The sequence below is a fragment of the Macaca thibetana genome, chromosome 13 (genome assembly GCF_024542745.1).
Source record: "Macaca thibetana thibetana isolate TM-01 chromosome 13, ASM2454274v1, whole genome shotgun sequence".
In the NCBI taxonomy this organism is placed as follows: Eukaryota; Metazoa; Chordata; class Mammalia; order Primates; family Cercopithecidae; genus Macaca; species Macaca thibetana.
The window spans coordinates 2577005-2602414 of record NC_065590.1 but is presented as its reverse complement, the minus strand read 5'-3'; the positions used below and the strand labels follow the sequence as shown (position 1 = coordinate 2602414).

The window sequence follows — 25410 nt, the reverse complement described above, 5'->3', positions numbered from 1 at the left end:
CTCTTAACAAATTTTAAAATGTACAATGCAGTATTGTTGTCTATAGGTACAATGTTGTAGAGCAGATCTCTAGAACGTATTTTTCTTGACATAACTGAAACTTTATAAACATTAATGAACAGCCCCCAATCTCCCTCTCCCCCTCCCAGCTCCTAATGACCACCTTTCCACTCTTCAATTGTATGAATTTGACTATTTTAGATTTCACATAGAAATGTGATCGTGTAATACTTGTCCTTCTGTGACTGGCTGATTTCACTTAGCATAACGTCTTCAAGGTTCATTCCTGTTGCTGCAAGTACAGAATTTCCTTCCTTTCTAAGGCTGGATAATATTCCATTGTAGGTATACACCACAGTTGCTTTATCCATTTGTTTGTCCAAACACGTTTAGGCTGTTTCCACATCTTGGCTGTTGTGAATAGTGCCTCAGTGAACAGGGAGTGTTAATATCTCCGAGATTCTGATTTCAGTTCTTTTGGATATATACCCACATATGTTTTGAATTCTTAAAGAAAACCAGCTTTGCTTACATTGGCATTTTTTTTAGTCTTGCCCTTCCCTTCACAGTCCCTTCTGAGCAAGTGTCATCAACACTGTAACCTCTGTTTCCCTGCCTTTCCTCTGCTCCTCAGCCATCTGTGTCTTATCCTTGCATGCCACCCAGTACAAAGCGACCTCTCCTCATTTTCCCTCGTGCAAGACTCATCACAGAATCCCACTCATTTCCTAGAGTTCTTGCTTCCCTTGACTTCTTGGGCCACAGCAACCAGCCACCTACCCATCTGATGAGCAGCCCTGACTTGACACTTCAGCATTCATAATTCCATTTATCAATACCACCTCCAGCACGGTTCTCTTTCCTTCTCAGTACTCCATCTACCCAGATGCTCAAGCCAGAAACCTCAGCGTTATTACAAATATCTTGATATGAACAACCCTGAGAGGCCTAAAAATGATAGGAAAATCACCTTGTAATCCTACGGCTTTAAAAATGACATGAAAAGGGACTTGCTGTTCTGACCAAGATGGAATAAACACTTAAACCACCCCCTCTCTCCCACTGATGCAACATCAAACCCTATGCAGAATGCATAAAGTGAGTATCAGAGGACTCTGAAAGGTAGATAAGAGGAGCTGGTAGCCTGAGGAGATAGATCAGGACCCAAGTGATGACTCCATGGCAAGTGTGAGTAGTGAAGGAGCACCTCTGTCACTGGTGGCATCAACAACTCCTGCAGGCCAGAGTTCCTGAGACTTTCCCAGCCTAGATCCCACTGCACACCCCCACCACCAGCCCCTATGGGACAGAGCTTGCTGGACAGCCTTGGCCCTACTCCAAGTGAACACCAGCAACGAAGCAGCAAATCCCTCTTAGCGGCAGCATCCCTGCAGGATGGAGTTCTTTCTGTTCTCTCATCCCTATGCCAGGCAAATGCCAACCACAAGCTGAAAACTGCTTGCCCTGGTGGCAGTGGCAGTGATGTCCCTAGTGAGGCACAACTCTTGATTCTTTCAGTCCTAATCTTGGCTCATCAGTGAAGTGGCCCACCCCTCACCCCTGCCGAAGATGATAGCAATACCCTCTGCAGGGCAACGGCCCTTTAGCCCTTCCAGCCCTGCTCCAAGTAAGCACCAGCCTAGAGCACTCCAGGTGAGCACCTGCCTCTCCCCACGGCAGCTCCTATGGGTCAGAGCTCTTTTGACTCTTTAGATACTACGCCCGGAGAAACCCAGTAATGAAGCTATACGCCCGTGTTAGCACAGACAGCAGCGACAGGTATGGTGGTTGGGGGTCCTGCAGGCTCCTTTCCCTTGCCACTCTGTCCTGAGGTGGTCCCAGTCACAAGAAGGTGCTACGGTGCAGAGAGGCTAAACCTTGGCTTTCTAGCCATAGAACCTTGAGGAGTGGAGATTACAGAAAGGAGACATCTGAGTTAGATATCCTTTAAATCTGTGTATGAAGTTCTGGGCTCATCCCTGAGCTGCACATGCATAAAACTGACTAGAATGAGCACAGCAAAACCTTTTGAGAATTTTAACAGGACCAAGTCTCAGCAGAATATTCAAAATATCTAGGATATGAACCAAAATTATCCAACATACAGAGAACCAGGAAAGCCTAAAAAATTCTCAAGGAAAAAGGCAATCAACAAATGCCAACCCTGAAAGGATTCAAATGTTGGAATTATTAGACAAAGACTTTAAAGCAACTATTATGCCACATTCTAAGAAGTAAAAATGAGTACTCTTGGAATTAATGGAAAGACAGAAATTCTCTGTAAAAAAATAGAAGCTATAAAGATAGAAATTTTAGAATTGGAAAAGCTGGAGTGGCTATATATTAATATCACACAAAGAAGACTTCAGAAAAAGGACAATTATTAGTGATAAAATGAAACATTATGTAATGATAATTTCAGCAATATTGGTCAATCAAGAATGCGTAACAGTGCTAAATGTGTGTGTCCCTAACAACAGAGCTTCAAAATACATGAAGCAAAAACTTGGTAGTACTGAAAGGAAAAATAGATAAATCCCTAGTAAGATGTAGAGACTTTAGCACTCCTCTGTCAGTAGTCAAGAAAAGTAGCAAGTAGAAAATCAGGAAGGATATTTCAATTAGGTCAAGTTAGTTGAACATCATCATCAACCAACTTGACCTAATTGATATTTATAGAACAGCCCACCAGCCACAGCAGAATACATGTTCTTTTCAGGTGCACATGGGACATTCATGAAGATATACCATATTGTCACTAAACAGCCTGTATTAAATTTAAAAGAAATGAAATTATTCAAAGCTTGTTCTGTGCCCTTAATTAAATAAGAATTTGATAACATCTGAAAAATATCTGGAAAGAAATATGAAAAACATCATCAAATATTTGAAATTAAACCCTACACCATTATATAATCCATGGGTCAAAGAGGATGTCTCAAAGGAAATTAGAACACTGAATTAAAATGAAAATACAACATATCAAAATTTGTGGAATGCAGATAAAGTAGTACTTAGGGAAAGTCAACATTAAATTATATTAGAAAGAAAAAATGTTTCAAAGCAGTAATTTAAGTTTCCACTTTAAGGAACTAGAAAAAGAAAAGCAAACTAAACCCAAAGCAAGAAGGAAAGAAATAATAAACATAAGAGCAAACAAATGAAAATATAAAAATAATAGAAAAAAATTAATGAAACCAAAAGATGGTTCTTCAAAATAGCCAATAAAGTTGATTTAAAAACGGAGGGAAAAAAGACACAAATTACAAACATTATGGAGTGCCACTACTGACCCCATAGACGTTAAAATGATAATAAGGGAATACTATGAACAGTTCTACGCACATGAATTTTACAAATGAGAAGAAAAGGGCCAATTCCTTGAAAGATACAAACTATCAAGCTTAAAAAGTAGCATGAATGGTCCTGTATCTGTTAAAGTGATCAAATCTGTAGGTAAAAACCTTCCAGATAACTCCATTTTCACATGGTTTCCCTGGTGATTTCTACCAAGCATTTAAAGATGAAGTAACACCAATTATACAAAATCTCATGCAAAACTAAGGGGAAACACTTCCCAACCCATTTTATGAGGCCAGCGTGATCGCAATACTGGAATTAAAGACAATACAGAAAACTATAGACTCTTTGTATACTATACTAAATTCAGAGATACTGTATTTCCTCATATTTTTCTCTAAAAGTTTTATGGTTTTTATTTTACATTTAAGTCCATTACCCCTTTTGAGTTAATTTTGTATATGATATGAGACTTAGGTCAAGGTTCATACTTTTGCCTGTGAATGTTCCTATGCTTCAGGACCATTTGGTTGTGATGTACAATTTACTATACTATGGTATCTCTGATTTGGATGCAAAAATCTTTCTTTCTTTCTTTTTTTTTTTTAAGACAGAGTCTTGCTCTTGTTGCCTGGGCTGGAGTGCAATGGCCATCTGCCGGCTTCAAGTGATTCTCCCTCAGCCTCCTGAGTAGCTGGGATTACAGACACCCACCACCACACCTGGCCAATTTTTTGTATTTTTAGTGGAGACAGGGTTTCACCACGTTGGTCAGGCTGGTCTCAAACTCCCAACCTCAGGTGATCCACCCATCTAGGCCTCCCAAAGTGCTGGGATTACAGGCATGAGCCACTGTGCCTGCCTAAATGCAAAATTCTTAACAAAATATTATCCAATTGTACATCACAACCAAATTGTCCTGAAGCATAGGAACATTCATAGGCAAAAGTATGAACCTTGACCTAAGTCTCACATCATATACGAAATTAACTCAAAAGAGGTCATGGACTTAAATGTAAAATGAAAACTATAAAACTTTTAGAAAAGATGTGAGACAATATTTGGGGTATAGGGCTAGGCAAAGACATCTTAGACTTGTCATCAAAGCATCCAAAGTGGAAAATTTGATGAATTGGACATTATTAAAATTAATAACTTTTGCTTTGCCAAAGACCTAGTTAAGAGCCTGACAAGACAAACTACAAACTGTAAGAAAAGATAGGCAAACTGCATATCCAATAAAGGACCAGTATTTAGAATATATAAAGTCTTCTCTAAAGTCAATGGTTTAAAAAAAAAAAAAAAAAAAAAAAAAAAAAGCAAACCAATTAGAAAATGGGCAAAAGACATGAACAGACATTTCACCAGAGAAAGTGTGCAGATGGCAAATAAGCCCCTGAAGATATGCTTACCATCATTAGCCATTAGGGAAACACAAAACCATAATGATATATAATTACAGAACTATTAAAATGACCAAAACGAAAAATATTGATAATACCATTGTGCTGATGAGGATGTAGAGAAAACGCAACTCTCATTAGAGTGTCATTTCTATGGCTGATGGGAATGCAAAATGGCACAGTCACTTTGGAAAACAGTTTGGCAATTTCTTATAAAATTAAAAATACACTTACGACCCAGCAATTCCACTTTAGGTATTTATCCTAGATAAATGGAAATGCACATTCCCACAAAAGTCATACATTAATGTCTACAACAGCATTATTCATAATCACCAAAAACTAGCCAGGTGCAGTGGCTCACACCTGTAATCCCAGCACCTTGGGAGGCCGAGGTAGGTGGATGACTTGAGTCCAGGAGTTCGAGACCAGCATGGCCAACATGGTGAAACCCATGTATACTAAAAATAAAAAATTAACTGGGCGTGGTGGTGCACACCTGTGGTCCCAGCAACTTGGGATGCTGAGGCAGGAGAATTGCTTGAACCCAGGAGGTGGAGGTTGCAGTGAGCAGAGATTGTGCCACTTGCACTCCAGCCTGGGTGACAGAGCAACACGGTCTCAAAAATAAAAATATAAATGACATAATCACCCAAAACTGGAAATAACCCACATGTACTTCAGCTGGTGAATGGGTAAACAAACTGTGGTACATCCATATGATGAAAAACTACTTAGCCATCAAAAGGAATGAACCCCCAATATGCACAGTAGCCTTAATTGTACATGCTCAGTGAATAAAGCCAGTCTTTCAAAATTGCAAACTGAATTATTCCATCTGTGACATTTGGAAGAGGCAAAAATATATGGACAGAGAACAAATACGTCAGTAGTTGCCAGGGGTTGGGAGTAGAAGGAGAGTCTGGTTACATAGGGGAAGGAAGAAGGAATTCTTCAGGGTGTTGATATTCTGTATCCTGTTTGTGATGGTTGTTATAAGAAGCTAAATGTGTTAAAACCCATGGAACTGTACAACGAAAGGGTGCATTTTACTATTATATAAATGTAAGAATAATTTTTTCTTTCTTTCTTCCTTTCCTTTCCTTTCCTTTTTCCTTTCCTTTTTCCTTTCCTTTCTTGGAGTCTCTTACTCTATCACCAGACTGCAGTGCAGTGGCGCAATCTCGGCTCACTGCAGTCTCCGCCTCCTGGGTTCAAGCAATTCTCCTGCCTCAACCTCCCGAGTAGCTGGGACTACAGGCGCGCACTGCCATGCCTGGCTTTTTTTTTTTTTTTTTGTATTTTTAGGAGAGACAGGGTTTCACCATGTTGGCCAGGATGGTCTGTATCTCCCGACCTCGTGATCCACCCGCCTCAGCCTCCCAAAGTGCTGGGATTACAGGTGTGAGCCACCACGCCCGGCCAGAATAATTTTCAAATACAAAAAAAAGGGGTAGTGGCCTCCTGCCCACCCCTTTCTGAACCTCTTTAATCCCACTCCCCAGGGGGAACCACACTGCCAGATTCATCCTCTTTCCCTTGAACACCGCAGTCATAACCACAGCAAGATGGGCCTGCAGATCTAGGCATGTGGATCCTTTTATTTTAATCACAAAAATGCTGTACATCTTGGCTTGCGTTTGCACTCCACAGTAAAGCATGGGCACCTTTTTTTTTTTTTTTTTTTTTTAATCAGCGTGAACTGCCTCACCTCTTTCTGTTTAAGGGCTACGCTCTATGTGTTCTGTATTTTATGTCACTGTTCCCCTCCTAAGGGGCATTCCGCTTATTTGAGCTTTTTTCCCTCTTGCTGACAGTGTCGCAGTAATCATTCTTGTTCATTTTAATCCCTATGTATTCACACTGTTGTTTTTCTATGATCGATTCCTAAAAGTAGATTTTCAGATTCTCAGATCATGTGCACTTTTAATAGACAACTTTAAATTACCCTCTGTAAAGGTTGTACAGGTTTACACTGCTTCCAGCAGAATAGAGACTATTTCTCCACCCCCTCATCAACACCAAATGTCGTCAGTGTTTTTTTTTTTTCCTCCAATCTGATGGATGAAAAATGCCAGTCATGATGTTCGCCTTGGTCAGCAAGTTCTGGTCATCGCAATGTGCAGCGTCTTTATCCTCCCATGTCCCCATGCCAGCCTCTTCCTTAACCTGACACCTGCAGTGAGTGCCTCCTCCCTCCAACTCTCTTCTTCCCCTTTCTTCCCAGGTCGTCGGTGGAACCGTGGAGCTTTCCTCTTTAAAAATTCTCAACGCCTTCCCATTATGTTTAGAATAAAATTCAAACTCCTGGAGAAGGCATTTAAGGCTTTTTAGATTCTGGCCAAAACAAACATTTCTGCCTCTCTCAGTTTGTCTGCCACTCCACTCCCCCCGACATCTCCTGCAGCCCCACCCCTGATGCCAGCTCCCTGGCACTCTGTACCCACCCTTGCCCGTATTGAGCGTCCTTCACCTGACCCCTGAACTAGATCCTGAGCCCTTGAGAACTTCCAGGGTTTTTCTTCCTCGGTTGAGCACCCATACCCGTGCCCTGGGCTTCCCAGCCTGCAGTGAGTGGTCCTTGGACCAGGCTGTGTCTGCATGACCAGGTGCTGGGATGAGGGAGCAAGGCAGCAGCTGGGTGGTAAAACTGAAGAGTGTGGATCTGTGTGTTTTACTCTGAGGAGCACCTCTCGGGCTGTGGGATTCTGAGCAAGTTGAGTCTCTTAAACTCTGAGTCTTAATTTCCTCCTTTATATAATGAGGTTATTCGTAATAACAGCATATAGGGCAGCAAAGGCATTTTAACTGCAAAACGTGATACCGTTTCATACAGTACAGTCATACTTTCCTAAACATGTACTACAATATTCTCATCTCAGCTGCACAGAATGCTGTGTGAGAATGGGATTCTCCTTGTCCCAGTTTTGGTTAAGGCACCAATGCAGAGATGTAAGATACCAGAGAGCACGTGTGCAGGATCGGTGGAGTCACCAACCACTCACCACCCCCGTCCTTAGAACATACGGAGAGTGGGGAGGAATAAAGGGGATTTGCAAAACACTTTCTGTGGAGAGCACGCTGCAGTCTTGTGAGCCACCAGCACAACACGGGTGGAACTAGAGGAAACTTCCCTCATGCAGAGTCTGCAAGAGTGGCTTCCATGGGACTTCTTAGAAGCTGGACAGGTGTGCCCTGCAGTTGGGAGACATGGAGGACTGCTGGACTCAGGCCACCTGTGGGCATGGGGCAGACAGGACTACCATATGACCCACCTGTGCTCCCAGAGCCTCACCTGAGGAGCCAGCCAAGAGCACAAGGGGACAGTGAGAAGCGGTCACAGCTAGAGTCCCAGTGGTGGCTGGGAATCCCCCAGTGTCAGTTTCAAGTGTCTGCAAGGCCCAGGCAGGACAAAACCTTGTAAGGCTCTAGAGAGCCCTGCTCATCTCCCCACTCTCCTTCTTCCCCAGCTCTCAGCCCTCGGGAAAGCCCTCTCAAACCCCAACTGAGACATCCTGCATTCAGGAGTCAAAACCTGACTTCGCCCAGAGGCTACACTTTTTAATTAGTGAATTAAAACTCATTATGGCCGGGCACGGGGCTCCCGCCTGTAATCCCAGCACTGTGGGAGGCCGAGACGGGCAGATCACGAGGTCAGGAGATCCAGACCATCTTGGCTAACACGGTGAAACCCCATCTCTACTAAAAATACAAAAAATTAGCCTGGCGTGGTGGCGGGCGCCTGTAGTCCCAGCTACTCGGGAGGCTGAGGCAGGAGAATGGCATGAACCCGGGAGGCGGAGCTTGCAGTGAGCCGAGATGGCGCCACTGCGCTCCAGCCTGGGCGACAGAGCCAGACTCCATCTCAAAAAAACAAAACAAAACAAAAAACTGATAATAACAAAAGTGACCATGGTGACTGCTGGTACCTGAGAAGGACTGGGAAGGTGCTGGAAGTCTTACAGTCTCTACCTGGGATGGGGGACTGTGGAGACCAGGATCGGACAGTGCTTTTCCCTGTAGAGAACCTGCAGGTACAGCCCACATCCCAGGAGCCAATGAGCAGCGTCACCCATCGCCTGCAGCTGCACTGGTGCCATTTCAGAGGGACGGCTTCAGTGCTTTCTCCACGGCAGCCATTAACCTTATGTTGGGGGGGAGGTGCTGAGACCCTCTGTGCACTCTCCCCAGGGCTCAGGTATGGGTGCTCAAGACGTAGGTTTGAAGAAGAGAAGGCAGTGTCTTCATGACAAGTGGGAAGTGTCCGAGGCCCCTGTGAGCAGTGCCAAGGGTGTGGCAGGAGGTGAGGTCTGAGGTGGCAACAGTGTGGACCCGTAGTATGGGCAGCCCTGGGGGTCGATGTCCTGGGGACCAGGGGCACTGGCTGGTTAAAAGAAACATCTACCAGAGCCTGGGGGCAGGGGCAGATGTCAGCCCCGTTCTCAGGAACTGGGCCCTCTGGTCAGCGGGGCACTTGGTATTAGCCAGAAAGGGGACCACATACTGTGAGCTCTCTCTTCAGGGTTTCTTTGGGCGGACGCTCAGAGCAGCATCAAGATCCGCGGTTGGCAATGCTGGCTGTGACTGGCGGTCACCTGGGGGTCCACCCCCACGAATTCGGTGGACCTGCCCAGGGTGAATCCCAGACAGTGGGAGTGTTAAAGGCTGCCCAGGTGGTTCTAATGTGTGGCCAATGTAGAGATCCTGGACTCTAGGACAGCAGCACTTCTCAAACTTAGGAGTATTTGTGAATCTGCTCAAAGTGATGCTTCCCACCCAGTCCGTCTGGAATGGTGGCAGCACTGCTGGTCCACGGACCACACGTGGAGTGGTGAGGCTCCGGGTCTGCGCGCTCCAACACAGAGCCACTAGCTGCATGTGGCTGTTTAAATGTAAATGTAAGCCAAATTAAAATGCAGTTCCTCAGTCACAGCAGCCACATTTCAAGAGCCCAGGAGCCGTGTATGACTGGTGGACAGCACAGAGGGCATTTCCATCATTATACAAAGTTTTACTGGGCAGCACTCTTTCAGGGCTGTCACTAGCAAACAGCATCTTTCTGAGACCCCATAAGGGTTGTGCTCTTTCCAAAAATGGCTTGGGTGTCGAGGCACCGTAATACCTCACCTTTCTGCCTGTCTCCCTCTATCAGCTTCTCGAAGTCGGGGTCTGCAGCAGATTTACCCTCTCAGTAAATGGGCAAATAATAACAATAGCTAACATACAGTGAGCACTTACTAAGTGCCGAGTATTGTGTTAAACGCTTTATGCGTTAACTTTCAACAACAATCCTATTTAGCAAATAATAAAAGAAACTTAGGTTAAAGAACTTGCACGAAGGCATGTAGCTAGTAAACTGTGGAGGAGAGGTAGAGCCCGCATAGGCTCACTGCAGCCCGCGCTCCCCAGTGTGGTGCTGCACTGCAGTTCTCAGCTGGGGCAGGTGTGGGCCCCAGCAGACATTGGCAGTGCCTGGAGACGTATTTGATTGACACCACTGTGGTAGGGTGGGGAAGGGAGGTATACTAGCATCTGGTGGGTAGAGATGCTGAGCATCCTACGGTGTACAGGACTAATCCCCACAACAAAGACCTATCCAGCCCAAAATGTCAGCAGGGCCAAGGCTGAGTAACTGTTGTTTGCCACTCAGTGAATAAGTTAAAATGGGGAGGAAGTGGTTTTATAGGACAGTCATGAGGTCATACCTCTTAGTAAGAGATGGTATGTGATGTAGTGAAGGAAGATTAGAGATCAAGAGGTCTGTGTTCAAATCCCAGCTTTGTTACATATTGGCCAAGTGACCCTGGACAAGTCACTTTATTCTATAAGACTCTGTGGTCCCATATCTAAAATGGGGATTGAAAATATCCTTACATTGCAAGGAGGGCTGTGAGGGTCATTATGAATATGACACTGCTCTGAAGACAAAGATGGAATAAACTTTAGCTGTGAACACTTCTTTGGTCGGGAGAAATTTCCCTACCTGGCTAGTGGTGGGTGAAGGAGGGCCCAGATGTAATAGAGAAAGGGAAATCTGAGCTCCAAGGACAATGGCTGTCCCTGGAATGGGTTAGTTACTCTTCTGTTGGCTACCCTAGACAGTTCTTGAAGAATTCCAGCAGTTCCTGGAGATCTGAGGTGGGGAAACAAGGAATCTAAGGTGAGGCGTTTGTGTACATTTCAAAGTGTAAGTCAAATAATTTTTCACCTTTTTCTCAATCATGTGTTCTAGCTCAAAGTCATTTTTAAATAACTGTGCCTTTCCCTTCCCATGTCCTTGTGAGGTCCCAATTATATCAGCTGGTTGGGAGTGGAGACCAGCTGTCTCTGTGGAGGTGGACTGGTCATTGCCTCCTGCCGAGAGGCTGGCTTTAACCGCACAGACAGTGGCAGTTTAGCAATGTGCTTTCAGTCCAGCTCCTCCACTGACAATTCTGTGCCCTTGAGCCCGGCCCTGGCTCCCCGGGGTCTCCACTGTGGGACGTGGAGGTTGGATCAGGCCACCCTGGGATGTCTGCCAGCCTCGACATGCCAGGTGCTGGGCAGCTGTCCCAGAAGTCAGGAAAAGAGCCTGGTAAGTCATCTGTCCCTTGGGGTGTCCCCAATACACATGGCTGGCCGGATTCCTGGCCTCACTGCACACACGCACACACAGATGTGACTCACGATTGTTTTTCTTTATGAATGCCTTCTCACACATGTTACCTGTGAGCAGCAGATCCCCAAAGCAGATGTAGTTGGGGCTCTGACAACAACCAAAGCGGACCCTGGGGCCCCATTTGGGAAGAACTCACACTGGTTTCTACAGTGGGGACCTGAGCAAGCTCCTGCCCTGGGACGAGGACCGACACTCACCCCCACCCCGTGATGAACATGCTACCGGGTGAGGCCCTCGGAAATACGTGCTGCCACTGGGAGACTCTCTGACTCCCTCAGCCGTTTCACCGGGAGGACGGCGCCTCCGGGCCCTCACTGCCTCGCCTCTTAGGATAGAAGCATGCTCCTAGGGCTATTAAAGCAGCCGTGGCTTTTGTCTTTCTGCCATGTGGAGTTGAAGCTTGTGTGAAAAGAGATATGTAGGCCAGGAGAAGGCGGGTTTCTGAGCATCAGCTGGGAAATTCAAACCATAGAAAGCCTGGCCTGGGAAAGCAGGAGAGCCGGCTGAGGAGCCCTTGGCAGTGCCTCCTGACCTGGGAGTCACGTAAGGGATGAGGGCAGTTTGGCCCTGGCAGCCCCATGCGGGTGGCTGGGAAAGAAGCTCCCAGAAACAGTGTCCTTCTGTTTGCCCCTAGGCTGTAAAGTGAGTCTGTGTGGAGTCAGAGCCTCTGCACTGGCCGAGTGGTGCATTTCCACCTAGGAGAGGAGGTGGAGCAGGAGGGGGGGAGGCTCTGGAGGGTGGAGGGAAGAGGGAGATTGTGTGGATGAGGGGAGGCAGTGCTTACAAAAGGCAAAGCGGGTGAGGCCCTAGGGACGGTGCCCTTGAGGCTGTGGTGTAGTGAAGCGGTGGAAAGGGTCCGCTGGTGAGGGCATCCGGGGCAGTTTGCTTAATCGCAGTGTGGAAAGAGCGCTGTGTGCAAACTTGCCTCACTCTGTACTTGCACAGGGAGCTAGGCTCTTCTTCCTGGTCACTGTCAAGCACCTAGTGACTCCTATCTTAGGGTGTTTTTTGTTATTTGTGTGCTTTTACTTCTAATTGAAGAATAATATGCATACAGAGAAGTGCACAGATCCTATGTGTGTAGCTCAGTGCATTTCCACTGAACACCCCAGACCAAGAAACAGAATGAGACCAGCACCCCCAGAGGCCCTGCCGTGTCCGCTTTCAGCAGGCTCTGGAACTCATTCCTGATTGTGGACCGTGGTGGCTGTCAGTGGATCCCTCTGGTCCTGATGGCTCTTGCAGGAGAGCCTGTCTCCATGCACTGGAGAGAACGATTCAAAAAATCCTTCCTGTCTAGACTTAGCACCTTCCCCAGGGCCTGGTACCTGGTGGGCACTCACCAGGTCCAGTCCGTTCTCATTGTCTAAGGAAGTTATGTTCTGAAAAGTTACCGCAAGCTAACTTAGCAAATACTGAGCCACTGCTCCTGGAGGAAATGCAAGGTTAGCTTCCTGTGTGCCTCCTGCCACAGCATCAATAGATCGACACATAACCTTGTTTTATGTGTAATTCTGTTTAAAGATGCTTTATTTAATATATATTTTTGATGCATTGACACTGAACACACCGCCAACAGCACTGTAATTCATGCCTGAATGAAGCTTATCTGACACACACATTGTCTCCGTCAGGCACATCACAGCCTCCTTGGGCTTAGGAACGCATGAGCCCTCCACTTGGGGGCCTAACCAGCAGAATCACAAGAAAACCTAGTGCCCAAAAATGTGGCCCTGAGTAGACTACAAAAAAAAATACTGTATATGGCGTAAGAGCTAAAACAGTAAGGCAGCGTGTCACTGCCTGACCTCAGCTGGGAACTTGCACCTTGGGAAACTCAAATTTTTTGCTGCCCTGCACATGTCTGCCAATGACCATGCCAACACCATGTGTATTGATTTGGGGATTACAAATGTATTTTAGCGAGTAGGCGAATTCTCAAATACAGAGTCAGCGCACAGCGATGATTGACTCGATTTGTTGAATGAGGAGAGGAAGGAATGGCGGTAAGCTTAAGTTGAGGTGGAACTGGGACACAGCCCCGTCTCCTGTCATTAACAGTGGGGGCCTGCCCTGTGAAAAGCTCTTGCTCGGTCTCAAAATGCTCAGCACGGTCTTGAGAAGAAGCCTTGGGTGAGCATTACCACCCCGAGTTCCACAGTGGGATCACACAGCCTAGCTCTGGGACAGATGTGATGACGAGCGACTGTAGACTTTGCCAGCATGTATTGATCAGGAGCAGCCTGTGAGTCAAGACTGACAAAAGAATCAATAAATGGCTTTTAAAAAACAAAACCCCTCAAGTTGTTTATCTAGGAAGCCTGAGGAACCCTGCAGCGGTGGTGTGGCCCCATGTGTCCCCAGGGCCCGGGCCCACCCCTGCCCCAGAAGTCCTCTTAGCGTCTGTAGTCGGGTCCCATTTCCACCAGGCCAGCCACGGCCGTGGCAGTGGAGCTGGAAGGCAGGCAGAACAGAGGACCGCGGCCCTATCTGTTGAAGGCACCGAGGCGCAGTGACTGTGCTAGCTCCAGCTGGCTGTGAGAAACGGCGACGATGCATCCACTTTAGATCCGAAGTCTGAGCAAACTCAGGCCTCTCTTCCACAGAGAACGTTGCGAAGACCTGGGAATGAGCTGTTGATGTGCATTTTTAGGATGGCAGCATAACGGAGAAAATTGGAAGCAGTGTATGCCAGAGTATGAAGTGTTCACACAGCTCCCTTGGGTGGTTGATTTATGGGAAGCTTTTTTCTCCTTTATACTTTTATCTACTTTCTAAATCTGTACAATATGCTCGTGTACTTCTATGAACAAGAAAGAAATGGTATGAAAAGAAAAAGTTTCTTAGAAATTGCTGCATCAGGCCAGGCGCAGTGGCTCACACCCATAACCCCAGCACTTTGGGAGGCAGAGGTGAGAAGATCATTTGAGACCAGCCTGGGTGACACAGCGAGACCCCATCTCTACAATAATTAATTTTTAAAAAATTAGCCAGGCATGGCTGGGCGCAGTGGCTCATGCCTGTAATCCCAGCACTTTGGGAGGCCAAGGCAGGTGGATCACGAGGTCAGGAGATCCAGACCATCCTGGCTAACACGGTGAAACCTTGTCTCTCTAAAACGTACAAAAAATTAGCCGGGCGAGGTGGCGGGCGCCTGTAGTCCCAGCTACTCAGGACACTGAGGCAAGGGAATCGCTTGAACCCGGGAGGTGGAGCTTGCAGTGAGCTGAGACTGCACCACTGCACTCCAGCCTGGGTGACAGAGCGCGATTCCATCTCAAAAAAAAAAAAAAAAATTAGCCAGGCATGTGGTTCGCACCCGTAGTCCCAGCTACTGGGAGGCTGAAAAAATTGGTGCTTCAGAAAGGATACCATATACCAAATTTTTTAGAGGCCTGGAAACCCTGCTGCCTTACCTGAAGGCAGAGCCTCTGCTTTATATCGTCGGTCAAAAGGCAAGGAACCTGGGAATTTACATTGTACCACAGCTCGTTGCCTCTGGGGAGAGTGTGTCCTTTGACAGCCCTCAGCTTCCAGACTTAACAGCTGCGTCCCTAGTGTCACACGGGGTGTGGTCCACCACGGGGGTCCCACCCTGGCCCCTCAACTGGTCATTACAGAAGTTTTTCTGAAGGAAAAAAACAGTACCTTAAGGCTGAATTTTAATAGGCACTAAAAGAACTAACCATCACCAATCAGAAAGTCAAAGTGAAGTGACAAAACGAACCTTTTTCCTACGTGTCCCACGTAGGTGTCGTTGAACATCTCTAGAAATGGTGTAACATTGAGGATTTTTGAAACGGTTCATTTTAAATCTTCCCGAATACAAATAGCTCAGTAATAATGCCAAATGTGGGTCTGAAAACTTCGTGGTTCTCTCGTACAGGGTATTTAGAGTTCTGTGTGAGGGGGTATTTTAAGAGTGATTCCTGAGAATGCAGATGAAAAGTGGGGTCTCATCTCGGGCAGTGTGTCCTGCATCCGGGATGGCCAGGCTCACCTAACACACAGTGTGTGCATGGAGGAGAGAGTGCTGCTGTGGATAGCGGGACTACGGTGCACACTGGTGTGGCTTGGGCCAGGCTCCCCCACGATGCAGCACCAACAGGGCAGCCCTGATCAGACCCACTGGCTCTCACATGCTGTGGCAGACGTGACCAGGATGAGGCACCTGCCCTTGCAGGGCTTGCAGGCAGACTGGCACACACACAGCATTAAGACGGTCCGCTAGAACCCATGGACGATGTTCTCAGGGAGCCAAGAGTCAGCCTGGCTGCCTGGCCCTGCAAGAGGCTGGGGTGCAACCCAGTGCTTGCCGTGCTTTTCTTATCACAAGAGCCACGAGGGCTCACTGTCATGGCAGAATGGCTCACTGGTCTGCATCAGCTCCGGGGTAAGGGTTGACCAAAATTCTCCACCCCTCCTCCAGCGGGAACAGTGATAACAACACTAGCAACAACCACATAACAACAGCAGCTATTGTGGCAGCAGCAGCTAACACCGGGTACCGCACTAACGGCTTTCCCTGGATTCTCACACAATCTTCGCAGCCATGCTGGGAAGTGTAGACAGTGGATGTTCCACCTGACCTTCACAACCACACTGAGAGGTATAGACAGTGGCTGTTTCACTTCACAATCACACTGGGAGGCCTAGGTCGTAGATTATGTCATAGAATCTTCACACCACGCTGGCAAGTATAGATAGTGGGTTATGTCAAGAAATCTTCATAACCACAGCAGGAGGTGTAGACAGTGGGTTATCTCATGGAATCTTTACAGTCTGACTGGGAGGTGTAGAGACTTCTGTTTCTTCATATTACACCGAAATGAGTCTCAGGGAGCTCCTGGAATTTGCCCAAGAGCACTAGCCTGAGGCCCTAAAGTAGCTCTGCGGCCCCAGGGCCACATCGTTAGCAGCTCCGTTGCCCTGGCCCCAGGGAGGAAGCATTCTTCATTAGCATAGCCCGTTGAGCCCAACCCCAAGAACAGGGGCCCTCAGAAGTTAGTGCTGGAGCAACGTCCTTTTCAGAATCGATCCTGGACTGCAGGGGGCATGTTAAGGAGAAGGAGGAATCTGGAGAGGAACAAGCTTACCACCTGCTCCTTTGAAGGAATCCTATCCTTAAATGACATCATACTATTTTCTCTGATCCAAAGTTGGTTTCCTATGAGTTAAACGGGAGGAGCTCTGTTGCCGTCCCGGCTTCCTGCACCCTCTGCACCATGCCTTCAGAGGAGTCCTGCTGCATCTGCCCTGCAGCAAACCAAACTTGCTACCCTTCCTCCCAGGGCAGCTGCACTGCACGGGGAATCTGGCCCTTCCACAATCCGCAAAGGCGCTCACACAGACACAGACCCGGAATTGCTGGTCCCTGGGCTGTTTGCTGCAAACCCAGGCACACTTGACAGCTTAAACTCATTGCCAGTTGGAGAGGAGAAATCGAGATGTCAGAGTCTTTAGCCAAATCCCCGGGAGATTAACGTTGTCTGTGTATGGAGGCAGGAAGAGGTAAACAAAGGAGTGTTTTCAACTGATTTATCTGAGCTGAGGCCACGTCTGCATTATCCCGGGATTAATGACATTTTGAACATGTTTAATCTCAGAAGCTATTTTATGGTGCAGCCTCGACCCTGAATATTCATGCTTGAGCAGCCACGTTGTAAGGTCTTTGGCCTCTGAAGCCTGCCTTTACCCCGCACATTGCCGGGGCTTCAGCCCCTTCTCCTGCCTTCCCCAGGTGGAGTATGGGGCAGATCCCAGAGCTCCTGCACTGCCAGTGTGGGTGCCAAGCACAGGAGGTGAGCATACGGTTCAGAGAGGCCTCCTAGGCCCCTCCCACAGAGCAGGGTGGCTCATCACACAGCTGCTCTGCCTGTGCTCACTGGGGGCAAAGGCGCAGCGTCTCTGAGTCTCAGCACTGTGGAAGGTGATGCTCAGCCCATCACGCCTTTCTCAGCTTACCCACTGAGAGGCTCCAGGTGGAATCTCAGGCATCTGTGAACTACATTAGGGAGCTGGAGTGGGTTTTCTCCCTTTTTCCTGGTGTCTAGACCCCCATTTGCCATTCCTGCACTCCTCTGCCTATGAGGGTGGCCCTGGACAGTCCCTGTAACAAAGTCTGGAGATTACAAGGGTCTTGCATTCCTGACAAGGAAAAAGGTGAGAAAGAAGAGAATACAGAATAAAAGGAAAGACCAGCAGTTGCAGAGAAAGAGGCAGGAACCAAAAAGAGAAATGGTGGTGTGGTCATAAACTGGCCCACTGCTTGGTGATGCTGCTATTGCAGGTTGCCTTACCCCACAGCAGCACAGCCTGGCCCAGCCAGGGCACCAGCCCACTCCTGTGGGTCTGCACGTGAACACAGACACACGCGTAAACACACACACAGTACAGCTGGAAACATTCCTACCCCACAGACAGGCAGCAGCAGGTGACCTTTCTGTGGTCGGGATGGAATTCTGCCAGCATGCTCTTGATGTAAGGAAAAGAAAATTTACCTCTTGCCAAGCTCAGCGTTTAGAACTGTATCTGGACATAGTCTATGGCGTGTGTTTGTTCGGTAGTAAGAAATGCTTATGGCCAAAGGCATACTTCAGTGGGGTAGATGCTCAGCTGGCAAATATGTCTAGTACCAAACACACTGAGGCAGGTTTCTCAAGAGGTTACAGAGGACTTAGGAGAGAGACTGACCACAACAGACTTGATGGAGGAGGTAGTGTCTGGGGGCCCTGGTGAACCAGCAGGGAGGATTCTAGAACAGGATATCCAAGCCCTTGTCAACTCTCTTGAGCTGTGGCCACAGCCTCCCTCCTAGCTCCCCAGCCTCTCGTCCCTCCGCAGTCAGACTGATTCTCCACACAACCTCCAGAGTGAGCCCATGGTTTAAAACTCCCACAGCTCCCCGATGATGGACAGAAAACAAAAAAAAGACAGAAAAGACCCTTCCTTGGGACTGGTTTACACAACTCCTCCACCTGCCCCCATCCCCAGCCTGGAAGATTATTCTCCAGTTCCCAACCCAGAAGCACCCCTACTCCCACTCACCAGTGGTAGGCCCTGTGTCCGCATAGCCCTTTGTAAATTTTAGCATTTTCCAGTTTCTACCACAGTTACTTGTTTGCATCTTGTCTCCCCAACTAGACTTTGAGCTTTTTGAAGGAACAACGTGTTGCTTATTTTCCCACTTCAAATATAAAGCAGTCCTTGCCCGTAGCAAACACTGAATGAATGGAAAGAAGAAAGAAAGGTGAAACAGGAGAATAGAAATGCTGGGCTCTGGCTGGGAATAGAAAGTAGGACTGGATTGTACACTAGGAAGTATTAGTAATTTCAGCAGTTCTGCCTGTTGGATCAGGAGTAGAAGAGAGAATGCTGGGAGGAAGCGATGACGGCTGAGGGTCAGGAGCAAGCAGGAGTTCCAGATTAGGAAAAAAACTCAGACGAGGACCTGGAGAAGGGCCTCAGAGGCTGGAGGGATGCCTCAGGGGGCAGGCTCCCCCAGAGAGGATGTGCAGATGTGCAGCCACGTCAGAGCTGCAGGGGTGAAGCAGGTTGAGGACCAGGTCTGACCTTGGGATTTGGGGTTTGTTGGTTGGGAGGATGGAAACAGTGGTGTCGACTCGTGGCTGGTTCAGGAAGTGGCTGACGAGACATGGGCAGAGGCCATTTGAGCTAAGGGTAGAGGAGAAGGGAGAACTGGGCCTTCAGGGGACAGTGAGGCTCCGTGGAGACTTCAAGCTATGGAAGCCCAAAGCATTCTGCAAAGCTGCAGAGGGAGAGACTGAAGAGTCAGGAAAGGGGTAGGATGAGTCCAAGAGGTGGAGCAGGATTCCCAGGGGGCCAGTCCGGTGGAGGCCCCAGGGAGCAGCCAGAAAAAGGAGTGGGAGCCGTCCCTGGCTGCCAGGGCCAGGGGAGATCCTGGGTGTGTGAGGCTGAAGGCTCTTCTCGCTCCCAGCAGGAGACTGTAGCTTGCAAAGCAGTGGCCACCCGTCCTTGTACCTCCTTGTTGACTAGGGCACTAAGGGAAAAGAATTCCAGCCTGAACTGGAAGTAGAAACAAAGACAAAGTGAGTAATATCCTCTGCACGCCAGAGCGAGGGGTGGAATACATCAGGCCACAGAGAACAGTGACGTTAACTCCTCCCGGACATCTGCGTGTGTTGCTGTGAAACGGTGCTGTTGTCGCCCGGCTGACTCAGGCGCACTGTGGAAGGGAACCGAGGAGAGGTGCCAGGTGGTTGGAGATGAGTTTCAGCCTTTGTTTTATCCTGTGGCAGGCAAACATCCAGAAGCAGGCTCACAGGGAACCTTGGGTTCTATGCTTTTGATGTACCTGTAGGAAGCCACTTATTGGCCAGGGGAGGTGGCTCAAGCCTGTAATTCCAGCACTTTGGGAAACTGAGGCAGGCGAATTGTTTGAGCTCAGGAATTCGAGACCAGCCTGGGCAACATGGTGAGACCCCATCTCTACAAAAAATTCACTGGACGTGATGGTGCATGACTGTAGTCCCAGCTGCTGAGGAGGCCAAGGTGGGAGGATCACTGGAGCCTGGTAGGTGGAGGTTGCAGTGAGCCTTGATCGCACTACTGTACTTCAGCCTGAGTGTCAGAGTGAGACCCTGTCTCAAACAAAAAAAAAAAAAAAAAAAAAAAAAGCCACTTATTTAATCCACAGATTTCCTTTTTCTATTGATGAAGATAATAAATTCTTATTGTAGAAAATATTAAAATACAGAAGAGTTGAAATGTAAGAGGAGGGGAATGATCCACAGTTTCACCACCCAAAGATAAGCGCAGTTAATACGGAAGGAGAGTCAACAAAACATATGGTGTCTTTTTTAGTTTTATTTTTATATTTGAGACAAAGTCTCACTCTTGTCCAGGCTGGAGTGCAGTGGCGTGATCTTGGCTCACTGCAGCCTCCACCTCCCAAGTTCAAGCGATTGTCCTGCCACAGTCTCCCAAGTAGGTGGGACTACAGGCACCCGCCACCACGCCCGGCTGATTTTTGTGTTTTTAGTAGAGATGGGGTTCTGCCATGTTGACCAAGTTGGTCTGGAACTCCTGACCTCAGGTGATCCGCCCGCCTTGGCCTCCCAGAGTGTTGGGATTACAGGTGTGAGCCACCGCACCTGGCCAACATATGGTTTCAAAGGCACTATTTCTTTTCTCTCTAGGACATTAAGGAAAGCAACTGTGACCAGTCTTTGGTGTCACTCTCTCCACAAAGGGAAGGTTATGCTCACAGTTGTTAGAAGACAAGAGGTTAATAGTGCGTCTACAACATTTGAGCAGGAATCGGGTAGTATGTCCACAATGACAGGATTATATTAAAGAAATTGTATCTATTTGTGTACTATTTTTTATCTCCTTCCAGAAGGGATTCCCAAGAGGAAGTTGGCTTAAGTACATGCAGACCCTATAGAAGCAGTTGCATTTAATTTTTTATGACTCAGACTAGAGGAGCATAATCTCTCTGATGCATCTTTAATAAGAAAACAAAGTCCCCTAAAGAAAGTAATGCTCGCCCAGACCCCCTGCAACCCCGAACCAAAGCAGTAGTGTTCTCTGTGCGGGAGACACAAAGCGTGAAACCGAAGAGGGAACGGGACTGTTTCTATAATCTTGTGCCTTTACCCAACAGAAAAGAGTCTGCCGCCTGCAGCAACAGGGCCTGGAGCTGATGGGCAGCCTGTGCCACCCTGGATCACCGTCACTAGGCAGAAGCGGCGAGGGACCTTGGACCAGCCACCCAACCAGGAAGACAAACCTGGGACACGGACCCTGAAGTCTGAACCAGGAAAGCAACCCAAGGTGCCCGAGAGAGCCCCGTTGCTTAGAGCAGATGCTTTCCATTCTGTGGGTGCAGGAGGGAGCAGCCAGCTGGGGCTGGGGCGAGGACCCCATAAGGACCACACGTCCTGCATGGGCATCACAGGGACCGTCACCTGTGATGCTTGTGGATGTGTGGTCGAGGGCCAATGAAGCAAAATAAATGACTTGCCAAATCCTAACCTCCATGGTGGAGCATTCTGCCTGCCTTTGCACATGCTGAGCTGTTGGGATACAGAGAAGCACGTGAGTCACTTCGGCGGTGCAGACAGCTCTCTACTCCCTGCCTCCTTGGCAACGCAGCAGCTCAGCATCTAGAAAAATGGAAGGAGGTTAAAATAACTTCTGAGTTAGACACACAGCAATGATGTCAACAGCTCCATCCCAGCTCATTATGCTGTGAGGAGTGAGCCCTGCTCTTTGCTGCTCCACTGGCCACATGCTGGAGCTCCTCATTCCTCACCTGCGGCTGCAGGGCTAGAACCTGTGGTTTCATTTTGTACTCTGAACGGAAGGCAGCTTTCACCAGCCCAAACTATGCCTAGAATCAGGCCGAGACTCGCAATTTTTGTATCCCCCAATAGCACCATGATAAATCTGTGTGTTTCAGCCATGTGGGGAAGAGAGCCTGAGCCTGCAGTAGGACCTGCTTCCCCTCGTTTTAACTAGAACCTCCACTATACCCAGACTCGAGGACCCTCATGCAGGCGTGGGGCATTTAGAAAACAAGTAGTAACCGGTTTGGGACATCTGTAACTATACCAACTGTCATAAAAATCACAAATCGATTCTAAACAAATCATCTTCACTGCCAAATGGGATCCCTGCCATCTGCCATCTGGCCCTGAAGCCAGGTGTGGGGACAGGAAGGAAGCCGTGATGCATGCGTGTGCCAGGATAAGGCCGCATGCCAGTCTGAGCACCAGCATCTGACCACTTGGTGTTAGTGAGCTGACACTAGGGTGCCCTCCCAAGAAAGTGCCAGCAGTGCAAGCATCTTGGACGGGCAGCCTTGCAGCTCCTTCACTTTGGGTGTGTTTGCCCCTGTCTGAATCACTGGTGACTTGGCAGCGTGTGTCTTGTGTCCCAACAGGAGCCTGTGAAGCAAGCTGACTTTGTCCGCAGCAAGTCTTTCCTGATAACCCCTGTGAAGCCCGCTGTGGACCGGAAGCAGGGGGCAAAGCTCAACCTCAAGGAGGGGCTGCAAAGAGGAATCTCTTTGTCCCATCAGAACTTGGGTATGAAATCTGCAAACATGACCACATACTTCGAAATCATTTTCCTGGGTCGTTCCTGCAGTTCGGGTTTTGGTTTGGTTTGGTTTTTGCGAATTACTTGCCACCTTGAGTTTTCTACTCAGCTCTTACAGAGATGTAATTTACGTGTCATAAAACTCATCCATTTTAAGTGTACAGTTCATTAAGTATAAGGTTGACCCTTGAACACACAAGTTTGAACTGTACAGGTCTACTTAAATGCTGACTGTTTTCCAGCCAAACCCAGATGGAAAATTACCTGTATCCTTAGGATGTGAAACCTGAGAAAACAGAGGGCCATCTTTTTGCATATGCGGGTTCCACGGGGCTGACTGCAGAACTTGAGTATTCATAGATTTTGGTGTATGCAGGTGGGAGAGGTCCTAGAACCAACCCCCGGCATACACCAGGGGATGACTGTATATTGACAGTGAGCAGGTATGTATTTACAGAGTCGCACAGCTATGATGACAATCTAATTTTACAATATTTCCCTCACACTAAAGAGAAACCTCATGCCCATTTACAGTCACGTCCCACTCCCACTCCTAGCTCTAGGCAACCACTAATCTACTCTGTCTCTATGGATTTGCCTTTTTTGGACATTTCTAATGAATGGAATCCTAACGTATGTGCCCTTTTTTATCTGGCATCTTTCACTGAACATAGCATCTTCAAGATATGCCTTTGTTGTTGCATGTATCGATATGTAAAAATTTTTAGGCCAGACGCCTTGGCTTACACCTATAATCCCAGCACTTTGGGAGGCCGAGTCGAGCGGATCACCTGAGGTCAGGAGTTCAAGACCAGCCTGACCAACATGCAAAACCCCATCTCTACTAAAAATAAAAAAATTAGACAGGCATGGTGGTGCATGTCTGTAATCCCAGCTACTTGGGAAACTGAGGCAGGAGAATCGCTTGAACCCGGGAGGCAGAGATTGCAGTGAACCGAGATTGCACCACTGCACTCCAGCCTGGGTAACACAGCAAGACTTCTGTCTCAAAAAATACATATGTATACACACATACATACATATATACACACAAATATACATATATATATACGAAAATGCATATATATGGAAATTTTTATATTTTTTTAATTGTGGTAAAGGCACATAACAGAATTTACCATCTTAGCCATTTTTAAGTGAACAGTTCAGTAGTGTTAAGTAGAGGGACACTGTTGTGCAGCCCATCTGTAGAGCTCCTGCCATTTTATTTCCAAAGTCTCTCTCACCTCATTGCATTGCCAGAATTGTTTGAACTTGTTCGTAAGTCTTTTTATCACATAAATGACATATTCTAGGCCCAAATCTTCCTTGCATGTTCACATATTATTGAATTTTCTGTTCGAGAACACAGTTAAGACCTCGATGTCTATTTCAAGAAACGCAAGAGGCTTAAGGGAAAATCCGAAGTCGCTGCTCATGTTTCTGTTTGTTTTGTCTCCCTTCCAAGCAGCTCAGTCTGCAGTGATGATGGAGAAGGAATTGCATCAGCTGAAGAGAGCCAGTTATGCCAGTACAGATCAGCCATCCTGGATGGAACTTGCCAGAAAGAAATCTCAAGCCTGGAGTGACATGCCCCAGATTATAAAATAGGTGGGCAGTGTGCTGATAAAGCATGTCCACTACCCTGACAAGCCACTTAGTTAAAAAACTGCCAGTATATTGTGGCAAACAGACCGTGAAACTTAAAGATTGATTTTATCATCAAGTTATGACGAACTTGGGGAAGAGGAAGGAACCAGGCAAAACAAAGAGGATCAACACACAGCCATACTCCTGGGCCAGAGGGCCCAGAAACAAGAACAACACTGAAAGATCCAGGAACCAGTTCCTGTGCCCAAAGGTACGCGTGTGTCTTTTAGAATTCCCTTGATGAAGAAGCCTCAGACAAGAAAGAAAACAGAAATGAAGTTGGACGCGTAAGTAGGACACCCAGCAAAGGCCAGAAGAGAAGCCCTTCTAGGCGAAGGGACATCTGTGCTTCCAGCTGAGATCAGCCCATGTCTCTGGTCGCTGTCTTGCCTGTGGATCCTGTCTTCTCTCATGTTTACTACGAGGCATGACATTCATGGCAAAACAGAGATGCCGTTTCCAAGAGCAGCTATAAAACAATCTGTTTTCCTAAAGGCAGCCACTCTGAGAAGGAGATGAAGGAACATGGCAGGGTTCATCAATTCATAGACCATTTCCCAAAATAATTTTTAAACTTTTCCACTAGGCATCTGTGTCTTTAACCACTGCACAATGCATTGCCTGTTTAATAAAAGGTTTCAAACATGCCTCTGTTCTAAGTGTAAATGTTATTTCTCCTCAGATTTAGAGAACATCCTCCAGCACTGAGTTTGCTTCATACATGCCTCATTTAAAATTCTGAATTGGGTTAATTGTGGAGTTTGAGTTTTTGAGGTTTTTTTCCCCCCAGTGAGAATTTTGAAGACAGACAGTAATGTAGGATTTTAACTCTTTTCATCTATTTAGTACGACATACTGAATATATAAAAATTCCTTAGAAGTTATCATTCTTGAGCATCTAATCAATGGAACCTGCATATTTCTGTTGAAAGCTGGGTTGCTAGTACATCAGCCAGTCTGACCCCTGAATGTGGAATGTGGAAAAACCAGGTAGAAGGAAAACATATTTGAAATCTCAGAATTGTCTTGGTTATAGAATGCCTCTTTACTGTTTAAAACAGTTCCAATTTGTTCCTTTGAACAAGGTAGTCTCCATGGGAATACGTATAGCTGGGGGCATTTAGCCATCAGAATCAGTACAACTTCATGATATACTATAATTTGATTTTATATACCCTAGGGCCTTGCTACTTTTATTGTATTTTCCATCTTCATGAATATTATTTTTCTAGCTGTTAGTACTACACAAGTTGATTGAGCCTACCTTTATTGAGAAAGTCCTGGGTCAGTTTTTTTCCCAACCAAATTGATTTA

The 25410-nt window shown here is 47.2% G+C and overlaps 2 protein-coding genes across 2 annotated transcripts in view; both read left to right on the top strand.

Moving 5' to 3' along the window:
* CRACDL (CRACD like) overlaps nt 1–24743 on the top strand; it is a 146996-nt gene extending 122253 nt beyond the window's left edge. The window contains exons 8-10 of the mRNA XM_050755044.1: nt 21008–21177; nt 22289–22433; nt 23918–24743. Of these exons, the coding sequence (XP_050611001.1) occupies nt 21008–21177; nt 22289–22433; nt 23918–24057 (455 nt within the window). The 3' untranslated portion in view covers nt 24058–24743. The remainder of the gene's footprint in view (nt 1–21007; nt 21178–22288; nt 22434–23917) is intronic.
* The window catches only part of LOC126934347 (cytochrome c oxidase assembly factor 5), a 521053-nt gene that overhangs the window by 273961 nt on the left and 221682 nt on the right, over nt 1–25410 (top strand). The window lies entirely within an intron of this gene.